The sequence below is a fragment of the Camelus ferus genome, chromosome 9 (genome assembly GCF_009834535.1).
Source record: "Camelus ferus isolate YT-003-E chromosome 9, BCGSAC_Cfer_1.0, whole genome shotgun sequence".
Taxonomy (NCBI): Eukaryota; Metazoa; Chordata; class Mammalia; order Artiodactyla; family Camelidae; genus Camelus; species Camelus ferus.
The window spans coordinates 43,552,499-43,564,031 of NC_045704.1; the positions used below are offsets into that span (position 1 = coordinate 43,552,499).

At 46.8% G+C, this 11,533-nt stretch overlaps 1 protein-coding gene across 3 annotated transcripts; it reads left to right on the top strand.

Annotated features, from left to right (window-relative positions):
* Window positions 1-3,952: 3,952 nt before the first annotated feature.
* Window positions 3,953-11,159, top strand: PDP2 (pyruvate dehyrogenase phosphatase catalytic subunit 2). 3 transcript variants are annotated; one of them, XM_032486477.1, is made up of 2 exons: window positions 3,953-4,066; window positions 6,199-11,159. In XM_032486477.1, exon 2 carries the CDS (start codon window positions 6,253-6,255, stop codon window positions 7,840-7,842), a length of 1,590 nt encoding a protein of 529 aa, XP_032342368.1. In that variant the 5' UTR covers window positions 3,953-4,066; window positions 6,199-6,252; the 3' UTR covers window positions 7,843-11,159. The 3 variants fall into 3 exon arrangements, with proteins under 3 accessions (XP_032342368.1, XP_032342370.1, XP_032342369.1); XM_032486479.1 differs by having other exon boundaries at window positions 3,955-4,066; window positions 6,246-11,159; XM_032486478.1 differs by lacking the exon at window positions 3,953-4,066 and adding an exon at window positions 4,119-4,368.
* The last annotated feature ends 374 nt before the right edge of the window (window positions 11,160-11,533 follow it).

Here is an 11,533-nt window from a genome sequence, read left to right on the forward strand (position 1 = left end):
TGATACAGAAATTAACAACAAAATGGTGGAAGATTCAACCCCAGTAGGCCTTGAGGCTCAAGATGGTGGGAGATTTGGCTTCTAGTAGACCTTGAGCTTCATTATACATCCATTGTAGTATATTAACATGGTGAATAACATGCCCACAGGTGCCACGACAGTCCCAAGGCTGGCCATAAAAGGTCAAAGAGTGGGAAATGGCCAACTTCTTGGGAATCCCAGCCCCTTCCTCAGGGTAGTTAGACTGGTCCTTCCACTTATTAGCATATGAAGCCACCAAGCCCATTAAAACTGGCAACAGGGTGCCTTGTGGCTGCTGCCCTCTCTCTCTTCGGAGAAGGCCCACACTCTGTCTATGGAGTGTGTACCTACTTTTACTCTGAGCACACAACCCCCACACCTTGTGGCCTTTCTCTTGCCTTTCAATGTATCTCTCTGAATAAATCTACCTTTACTCAACTGTGGCTCGCTCTTGAATTCTTTCCTGCGTGAAGCCAAGGACCCACACTTGGTGGGGCACATCCCAGGGTGACCTGGTACACAGCCTTTCTCATGCCCCACATCTTTTTTCCTGCAACACACCCACCAACCCAGCCTGAAAAGGGCGCCCTTAGGGGCCTCCACAGGAGTGGCGGGAGGGGACCCACAGTCTCCTGGAGAATCACCTGCGCAGAGTAGCACTGGCCTGCGCTGCGAGGGAAAGAACAGGAAGCCAGGCTTGGAGGTGGGGGCGGTGCTCCAGGGCTGTCTCCCAACTTCCTCCTCTTCCTCACACTAGATCCCTAGAGCTGTTCTTCAGCTTCTCTCCAAATTTACTTTCGAGAAAGGATATGTCATTGGCAACATGGAGTGCAAATGACAATGCCAAGGCCCACGCAACTGCCCTCTCCAAGCAGTTCTACGTAGGCCCCACAGGCTCTGCGGGATGAAGTGGCTGGCCCAGGATCACACAGAGTGGGGCCTTGGGCTCGGGCCTCCAGGGTGACGGAAAATTCTGGGCCCGCCAGTGAATAAGGTCTGAGTGAGGATGGGTGTAGGATGGTGGTGGCAAAGGGAATGATTAGTTGGAGGTCACAGGAAAAGGTGTCCCTCTGGCCTAGATCTCAGCCTTAGGTGCAGCTGTTCCCTCAGGCAGGTGAAAAAGATGGACTTGTGTTTGGAGAAACCTTAAAGGGACAGAAACACAGGTCATGTTTCCCCCAAAGGCTCTACTGAAGGGCAATTTTTAGCTTGGCTTTATGAGCTAGGAGCTTAACATAACTATTGTGAGGCCTCCTGACAACCCAGTAAGTCTGTCAGTGCTGTTGCTTCAGGCCAGGATTCAGAGGGCTGAGGGAGGACTTGCATTTTTCAAAAATTCCTAAGCCTTTTTCATGAGCATCCTCAAGACTTGCCGCTTTGCAGGGATCGGTAACCATTCTCTCTGAAGGAAAGGGAGGTAGTGGAGGGGGTGCACATGCGTGGGCCCCTGTGTGTGGTCAGCTTGGGAGAGGACAGTGCCAGAGAAAGTCACCTGCTTGGCTAAAAGGTGATGAAGTTAAATCACTTGATTTGGAATGGCACTGGTCCCTGGGACAACTGTATCAGGGCACAAACGTGCTCCGATCAGCAAGAAGGCTTTTCTGGGCTTATTCAGCTGCCTTGGGAAGCAATGATGCCACAGAAACACTCCAAGGGTGCGCTCACATTGGCAAAGAAGAAAGACATCTGAGGTTTTCATAAACTCTCCCAGATATCAGGCCAGATGTTATCATTTCAACAGTTAGGCAAAAACTTGCTGCCACCTTCTCAGTTCCTCTTGACACAAGGTCGTCTTCAAATGCAGCTTTCCTAACTTTCCATAGATGGTCTTACCTGTGTTCTTAAGCATCAGAGTTTGGCCAGAATCATCTCAGAAATCTATCTTCCTGCACCCATCTCTCCTCTGACTGCTTTTAAAATACAGTTTTGCTTCTTTTTTTTCTGATTATACAACATATCATACCAGATGGGGTCATGTATATGTATGGTTATTTTAGAAAACGTGTAAAGTTTACCTTTGGCTGTCTCTTTAGGATAAATTAAAAGAAGTAGAATTAGTGGATCTGAGATCTGTCCCACGGAGCAGCCTCAATTTACACTGCCACCTGCCAAGATGGCAATAATGCCCACTCACCAACATTAGGTATTAATCACTTTTCAGTGTTCGTTGGGTTGATTGGCAAAAATCAGTATCTCATTTTAACTCACATTTGCTAGGTTTTGAGTGAGGCGGAGTATTTTTACATATTTTCTTGGAAAATGACAGCTGAGCTGCTGCTTTCCATTTCTCAAGGGAGAGATAAGTCCTTTGCCTTCACTTTTTTCTAGTAAAAAAAGATTTCTTGTCTTTTTTTGACAAGGAAGCCTTGGGAGACCGGGTAGGGTTCTTGGGCTGGCCATCATGTGTAGGCTAACTGAGCTGGTTATGTAACCTTTAAACAAAAGTTCTGGTGCACACAAAATCCTCAAGGGTGCATTTTTCTTTGGAAGTGCTGTGTGTGGTAACTGAGAAAAACTCAGTGGTTTCTGACTAAGCAAAATGATATAATTTTCTCAGGAAATTGTGGTGGGGGCAGCCATCTGTGTGTCTCCAATAGTCAGTCCAGGGTGCTTACACATTGTAAGCACCAATTAGTGTCTGCAGATTGAGTAAATTATGCTGTCTCTATCCTGAAGGATGACTCTCTATAACCCCAAATGATCTATACCAAAAAAAAAAAAAAATGCACTCATTTATTTAGAATCTCTTGGAGTTATTTTTAGTGTAAACCTAAAATGGCCCTCTCAATATCCAGGAAGAGAGATATTGCAAATTCTGACTTACTGGTAGAACTTCTAGAAAGGGCCAAGAATGAGTGCTGGCATGAATATCATATCAGGGGCAAGTCTGACAGGAACCATTTTATGGCAGGTACGTCCTTGGATCCAGCTGAGCTGGCCAGGCTCTCCAGGTAAGCCTGTGTGTCTTCCTTCCAGAAGACCACATTTTCAGGGCTCTAAGTGGCCTTTTCTGGTCGTCTTCTATTTTTCTCTGCCTCCAGGGAAGGACTGCACTTGATTTACCAGTTAATGGAAGAGTTCTATTCCCACAATGGAAGGGACTGAGGGAATATCTGGTGTCCTACTTTTCAGCTTTTCTCAACCTACCAGCCACTAACTACTGTAACTGTCAGGGGCCATGCCAAGGCCCATGGATGTGGGGAGCCAATGAAGAGTTTAGCGCAGCAATTTGAGGTGTAGAAGGTTCACTATACCTGCTCTGAAGAGGAAGAGCCAGCGAGGGCCAAGCTTAAGTCAAGGGGGGAGACCAGATGACAGAATTAGAAATAAAGTGGTAGAGTAGCTAAAGGCAAATGTTTGGACTGCAGAGATATTTGGGAGATGAGATTAACAGGATTAGATAACTGACAAAAGAAAGGTAGGGTTGAGGGGAGAGGAATCAAAATGACTCCCAGACTTGGGGCGTGGGTTTGGCAGGTTTGGCAAAAGGATGAATTCCGGGCAAACTGTGTTTAAAGAGTACAAGGGTCTCCAGAAGGAGACCTCCAAGTGGATATATAAAAGTGTGGCGCCTGGGAGAGGGGTCTGGACTGGTCAGCACAGCAATGGAGAGGAAGCCATGGAGTATTATTAACAGTGAGGAATGGGAGAGCCTGCGGGGTTTAGGGTGTGCAGAATAGGGGCGGTCACGTGGTGTGGTGCTCGATCACATGGCTGCCTGGTTCCGAAGTCCCGCGCCCAGCCTACCCACAGAGCCCCGGGGGTGGGTGGGGGTGGGCGGGGGTGGGCGAGGGAGAGTGGGGAGGAACCGGATTTGGCGCCTCTGGGTTCCGCCCCCTAGCTCTCCTCCGCCATTGGGCAACTCCGCTGTCCGTCAAGGGCCCGCCTCCGCAGATTAACCAATAAAAGCTTGCGAGAGGATGCTTCCTTGAGCAGGATCAGTAGGAGGTCCGTTCAGGGAGGCGAGTCCAGGGTGGCGGCAGCCGAAGCACTGTATGTGGTCGCGGAATTGAAGGGACCGACCCAGCGGCCTTGGCACAAGCAGGTGAGTGGCGGGCGAGGGTCCAAGGTAGGGAACGGGACGAGCGTAGAATGTGAAAACCTCTAACCTTTCCGGGCCTTGCCCGCGCCAGGTCCACTCCGGCCCGCGGCATCCGCTCAGGTGATGGGGTGGAGAGCCGAGGTAAGGTGAGGGGGCGGGGCCGCGGCGGACTGGGAAGAGCGGTGGCCACAACTACCGTCACCCCTCTTTCGCGCACGCGCCACGTGGGCTCGTGGCCTCTCGGAGAATCCTTGGCTGCGTACCGAGACACCCGCACTAGCAGTTTGAGCCCTTGGAACACCCCTGTGAGCTCGGCATCTCGACTTAATTCCCTTAATTTCTAGGCTGGATGGGAAGCTGGGGCTCAGGCACGTGGCCTCGCCAGGGTTTGAGGGAGATCTGGCTTGGTGGACTCCGGAGGCCGCGCTCTTATCTATAAGGCTGTGGGTCAGAGACTTGATTTTAGAACCTGTTTTCTTTAGATACGCGAAATTGGGTCTGGGCTGTGGCAAGTCGCCTTGCGTCCGGCATTGCTGCCCGGCTTCTCTGCAGGGCTTGAGGAGGTAGCTGGGGAGGCGCCCTCTGCGCGCCCTGACGGACTGCTCCTGCCCCTAGTTTAGCGGTGTGGGCTGGGGAGAGAGAGGGAGTCCTAAAGTGTGGGAGCTCTGGATACCCCAACCGACAAACTTGAGGAGGGCAGGATTCATAAACGAAATCCGAAAACACGTGGAAATGCTCCTCCTCCCTGGTCACCAGAGAAAATAGAAATTAGAGCAGCTTTTTTTTTTGTCTAAAGAAAATTATCACCAGAAGCTGTTGAAGGTACTAGGAAACTGTTTCCTTCATGCCCTTGTGGAGGCAGATTTGAACCTTCTGGAAATCAGTTTGGCAGTATGAGTCTACACCATTTGACCTACTGATTCTAGCCTTGGAAAATAAGTAGGTTAAAACCTAAGTGAGGAAAAGGTTGATGAATTAGGCATTGCGGTTTGGTGTTTTATAAATAGCCACTGAAAACTACCTTTAAATCCCCAGTGATACACCTAAGGATAGAAGTAATAATACCCTTTTTGGAGTGGAAGGATTATATTTCATTAAATCCTCACAAAACTTTGTGAAACTAGTATTCCCACTGCACTGATGGACAGCTGGAGCTCAGGCAAGTGAGGTAGTGTGTCTGATGCTAGACAGCTAGTCTCATACTTCAGTGTGCTTTGGGGCCTCTGGAATTGCCATGTTTAGCCAGTGTTTGAGGGCTTGTTGTACCAGGTACAGGGCTGGGCACTGGAGAGCCACTGGTGAGTAAAGGCAGCCATGGTTCCTGAATTTATGGAGCATGCAAACATATATATATATGGATTTATAGATATATAGATAGATAGATAAGCTCTGGCCAGTTTTATTAAAGAAAATTGTTTTGCATGATTTACTTTTCACATAGCTTCTAATCACCTGGATCCATGATAGCCAATGTGCACTCTGTAGTATTTTCTACATGCTATTCCCAATTCAATATTATTGCCACCACTATTGTCCAGTAGTAATGGACCCAGTTTCGGCCAACATGGTGGGGTACTCTATTTCAGATTTCCTCAAGGCTGGGGCAGTTGTTGGCAAGGATGACGAGGTTCACTTTGCTTCGTCTGATCATTTTCAGAGTCTGCTTGTACCCCAGTACATACCTTCCACTCCACTTTCCCTAACAAGTGAAGCCTAGTGTTGATCCGACTCCAGCGACTTTTCCGTCTTCTTTGCTGCCACTGTCTTCCTGCCTTAGGTGCTAGATGTCCCCCAACCAAGAGCAGCCACCAAGATGGCCAGGGAGTAAGAAAGAGAGCTTACATTTATGCAAACACTTAACACCTACTGGTGAGCGTGAACCCTGGAGCTTGGCACTGGGCTCTGGCAAGGAAAAGGATTTGGGAAGAAGGAAAGGGGGCCCTTGGGAAAAGCCCTCTGTGATTCTGTAAGAGCAGAGGTTTTAAAACCCTGATTTCTACATTTGCTGGAATGTGTTTATATGTTACAGTAGGAGGTAGGGAGACTTGCTTAAGTATTTTGAGATTAACCGACTTTCAGAAGTCAGTATTTTTAAAAAATTAAATTTAAAAGTTTCTTAAACTCTTAATTTCCAGGTTTAAAGAAAAAACTTTTTGCTGAAGAAACACATTTTCTTGTACAGTTTCAGAATGTCAAGTACTGTGTCCTACTGGATTTTAAATTCTGCAAGGAACAGCATTGCCACATTACGAGGAGGACAACGTTTATATACAAGATGTGCCTCAAATAGGGATAAATCAAAATGGAGGCTCTCTGCCTGGGGACCAGCTACCCTAAAAAACAGTGCCCCGTGTGGTGGCTTTGCTCTGCAGAAAGCCTACAGACACACGTCAACAGAAGAAGATTTTCACTTGCAGCTCAGCCCTGAGCAGGTAAATGAGGTGCTGCGAGCCGGTGAGTTGGCCCACAAGATTCTTGACCTCATTAATGGAGTCCCAAATTCGGTGCTGCAATTTGAGAGCAACCAGCTGGCTGCCAATTCCCCGGTGGAGGACCGGCGAGGTGTAGCCTCCTGCCTACAAACCAACGGGCTGATGTTTGGCATCTTCGATGGACATGGTGGCCACGCCTGTGCTCAAGCAGTGAGTGAGAGGCTCTTCTACTACGTGGCAGTGTCACTGATGTCCCAGCAGACCCTGGAACAGATGGAGGGGGCGATGGAAAGCATGAAGCCCCTGCTGCCCATTCTGCAGTGGCTCAAGCACCCAGGGGACAGTATCTACAAGGATGTCACATCAGTGCACCTTGATCACCTCCGTGTCTACTGGCAGGAGCTGCTTGACCTGCACATGGAAATGGGGCTGAACATTGAGGAAGCATTGATGTACTCCTTCCAGAGACTGGATTCTGACATCTCGCTAGAGATCCAGGTCCCCCTGGAAGATGAGATGACCAGGAACCTTTCACTACAGGTTGCTTTCTCTGGGGCAACAGCTTGTATGGCCCACGTCGACGGAGTTCACTTGCATGTGGCAAATGCTGGTGACTGCCGGGCCATCCTTGGTGTCCAAGAGGACAATGGCATATGGTCTTGTCTGCCCCTCACCCGGGACCACAATGCCTGGAACCCAACCGAACTGTCACGGCTAAAGAGGGAGCATCCTGAGTCAGAGGACAGGACAGTCATCATGGACAACAGGCTGCTGGGCGTCCTCATGCCCTGCAGGGCATTTGGGGACGTCCAGCTGAAGTGGAGTAAAGAGCTGCAGCGCAGCGTCCTGGAGAGTGGCTTTGACACCGAGGCCCTCAACATTTACCAGTTCACCCCCCCTCACTACTATACTCCCCCTTACCTGACAGCTAGGCCTGAGGTCACATACCACAGGCTGAGGCCCCAGGATAAGTTCCTTGTGCTTGCCTCAGATGGCCTATGGGATGTGCTGGGCAATGAGGATGTGGTGAGGCTGGTGGTGGAGCACTTGGCGGAAGCGGGTCGGCACAAGCCCGACCTGGCCCAGAGACCTGCCAATCTGGGACTCATGCAGAGCCTGCTGCTGCAGAGGAAAGCCCAAGGGCTCCATGCTGCTGACCAAAACGCAGCCACACGTCTGATCAGATACGCCATAGGAAGCAACGAGTATGGGGAGTTGGAGCCGGAGCGGCTGACAGCGATGCTGACTTTACCGGAGGACTTGGCGAGGATGTACAGGGATGATATCACCGTCACGGTGGTGTATTTTAACTCAGACTCAATTGATGCATATTACAAGGGGAGTTAAGAGTCTCCCATCCTATTGCCAAGGTTAACTTAAATGTCTTCTCAGACATTTTCACTTACTCTTAAGCTGGCTATCTAAACCTTATCGTTAAAAGGGCAGGAAAATGTAGCTTGCTTGGCTAATGTGAGGAAAGAACAGTCTAGATATAAAAACAAGAGCTGTGATTTTATGTCCCTGCCTCTGCGTGTTTGGTCACCTCTTCCACACAGAGAGGGCAGAGTACAGAGACCATAGCATTGGGTTGGGCTCATGTAACCCAAGTCCTTTTATAAAGACACTGTTGTTAAACTGTGTCAGCCTGAGCCTTTGAAGGGTAAACTGAATCATGATTCTAAGAATATGAAGAACTTCAGGATCTCCTGAAGTCTTGCTGCAAAACCTGTAAACTTGATAATTCTCAATTCACAATCATGGACTTTTAAGACTATGAAGGGAGGTTTTGTTTATTTGTGGTTACTAATGACCTAGGATTACAAAGCATATAACAGAATACTTTTCTATGCAATGTCCTAACTTTTGTGTGTGTGATTTTACTTGTGAAAACATTTTGTAATGCTGCTTTCAAGTTCTGATTTAGTTTATTTTAAAGCTGAGTCCTCAAGCTTCCAAACAGGACTGCTGTAAGCAAGCATGCTTGGAATGACTTGTGTTGGTTTTCAGCTGAGGGTGAAGGCGGCTAGGCCTCTGGACCAGCTGAATTTACTTGTGCAGCTTTGGGCCCTTCCTCTGAGTCCCACCCCCTGAAACATACTAGGAGGTAACTTCTGTCTGAGCCTTAATTCCTGGCCTTTCTTGCATAATAAAATTTCCTCCAGGGTTTAGTAAACCCTCTGCAGATTTACTCATAGCACTTAACCTTTCTGATTATATGTCTCAAACATTCTTCTAATTCCACCTAATATTCCTTCCCTTCTCTGCTATGCTGAACTCCCTCACCCTGCTGCTGACTGTGCAATACTGTCTAGAAAGAATGCTCCCAGTTCCAGTGGTTGCAGGTCAGGAGAAAATTCAAGATTGCATGCAGTAGCTGTGACAGTTGAGGCAAGACTTATGGCTTGGATTATGCAGTGGATTGTGGACTTAGACTCAGTCTGAATCTGGAGAGATCTGAAAATAGTTGCTTAACCAGGGCTCCCTAGCTGCATCCTGAGGGGCAGTGGGGAGGAGGGAGGAGTGAGATGCGTCAGATGGGACACTTGCCCTTAGACTGTGGGCTAAATGGCCATTACTACTCCTCAGGAACTAGACCTGATTTAGTACAGGATTTGGGGCAAAAATAAATGTAACCTGTAATGGCTTCCATGGGCTGCACTGACTGTGTTTATTTGAAAATTAAACCTTGTGGATCCTTTTTTGGGGGATGAATTTCATGGTCTGAATTGGTGTAGCACATTTAAACAATAGGAAATGTGTCCCTAAATGGATTCACTGATATAATCCCACAAAACTATACTTGTATATTCCTGCACTGTCTTTGTTGATCCCTCTCCTCATCTCACCCCCTCGAGCCACCCACTGAAAGGAAAGCAAATAGCTAGGTTTGACTTCCTCATTTTTGTTCACATTTAGGACATTCAAGAGTTGGGAAACTTTTAGCCTAGGGATGTTTCCCCATGCATTTTCTAGTGCAACTGTTTTAGTGACAAAGTCTCTTTTGAGTGCTTAAGCCTTGTTCTTTTTATTCTGAAACCATCCACAGTCCTTCTGATCTCCTAGATCTCAACTCAGAAATAAAACAGGAATCACCGTCATTCAGATGGTGCGAAGGTTACTAGAGCCAAAGACTGCTTGTCTGACATCCTTTGTTCTTTATGCCAGCGAAACTCTCATTTACCAGGATTTACATTTACCAGGATTATGGAGTGTCTGAGTCCTTTTTGGGAGCCTAGCAGGGGTCATAAATCTATCTGATTAAGTAACTAGTGAGACAGCTGAGAGAATACAGACTTCCCACCTGTTTCTTCAAGTGGATCTGTGTTTTTTCTCAGCCTGATAGAGATGTCCTGCTTTCTGATTGGTATATTGAGAAAGCTCAGTTTATTGTCTGCTTTTTTCCGCTATGAACTCTGTCTGCTCTTTCCATGAATGCCCCAAGGAGCACCCCTTTCTGGTTAAACCCCAGCGTGTCTGTCTCCCTGACCACAATTCTGCTGTCACTGGCCTTCCTGAGGTACATGGGCTACCGCTTGAGGACACGGATTTTAGAAGGGGTTAGTGGTACTTGTCAGGTCTTCCAAAAACGCTTGTCATTCCATTAATGTAAAGATTTTGATATTGAGACTTCTAAAGTGAACAAAAAAATGCAATCGAATGCTTAATATTTAGGATGTCACTTTTGAACAAAGTATGCTTTGGTGCTTTAAATTGCCTATTTATTACTCTAGGTAAGAAATGTTGGCATACTTTAAATAATGTTTTATAGATAAATAATACAATTCTGCTAATTCTGGAGATTGGTCAAAATGGATGGAGAAGTTCTAAACTCAAGTTAGTATGCTAGATCAAGTTACTTATTCAGTTTTCTGAGATGTTATTTGTAACATTAAAGCTAATTTACTATAATGAAAATGTAAACTTTGAGGTATGTTAATATATAAACATATTTTTCCCAGAAGAATGATTGGCCTAAGCGATCTAGTGTTGGGCCGATCTAGTGTTGGGCACACTGGATAAAATTTAAGTTAGACACAATTGAACTAGCACCTTTTATATATAAGTGAAATATAAACAGTGCAAACTTGAGTTAAGAGAATAATTAGTTGTACAGAACAAGAAAATGTGTGCAGAATGAGTCTGGCTTGACTCATGTTATCAGCCCCTGGTGACCTATTTTTGTTTAGCAATTTCGAGGAAGCCCTAACTTCCCGGTTGAAACCAGAATCTCCTGGAACTGAGCTATCTGAGTTTCATCTTAAGTGGTTCATTTGTCTCTGAACGTGATTCTTTTCCATAGCACACACACAAAAAAGCCCTTGTGTAGCTTTGGAGCTGGGGAATAAAGGCTGCTAGTGCCTCTTCTCTTGTGAGCTGCCCCGTGCACCACCAAGTGGGAGACGCATTTGGTCTGCAGTGGGACAGCTCCTGAGCAGTCTGAGGTTCTGTCCCCCACGCCTCGGGCACCTGACAGCTCGCCCCTCAGAAAGTATTTCTTACCAGGCAGTTACTTGGGAAAATTATGAACCATGTTCTTTAATTTTTACTGACATTTGTTATTTTAAGCTGTGTACCAATGTTCTATTTGACATTTATTTTCTAACCATGAGAGATATTTAAATAAAACTTGTAAATAAAAGAGGCAAAGTGGGTTTCTTTTGGCTTTGAATATTAATCTTTTTAAGGTCCTTAGGGTACTAGATTAGGCTCACCTTTGTTTCACCACCTTTATCTGGCCATGGAAGATTTTAGTTAGTCCCACAAGCCACCCAAAAGAAGTTTTCTCTGCAAATTTTTGGTGACTGCTGACACACAGGAAATTCTGATGTAGTGTTAACCATCTGTGTGGGGAGCTGAAAGGAAGGAAAAGAAAGTAAAGGCTTTTGTTGCGAGGATCTCCACACACAGGGCGAAGGCCTGCTGGGATTTCACATTTAACTGGGCTTGTAAAACCAGCTTCTTTATTAATCTTAAATTCAGAGCCAGCTTTGGGGGAAAGGTCTAGGCGGGTACTTAGGTAGAGTTGAGGACCCCACTC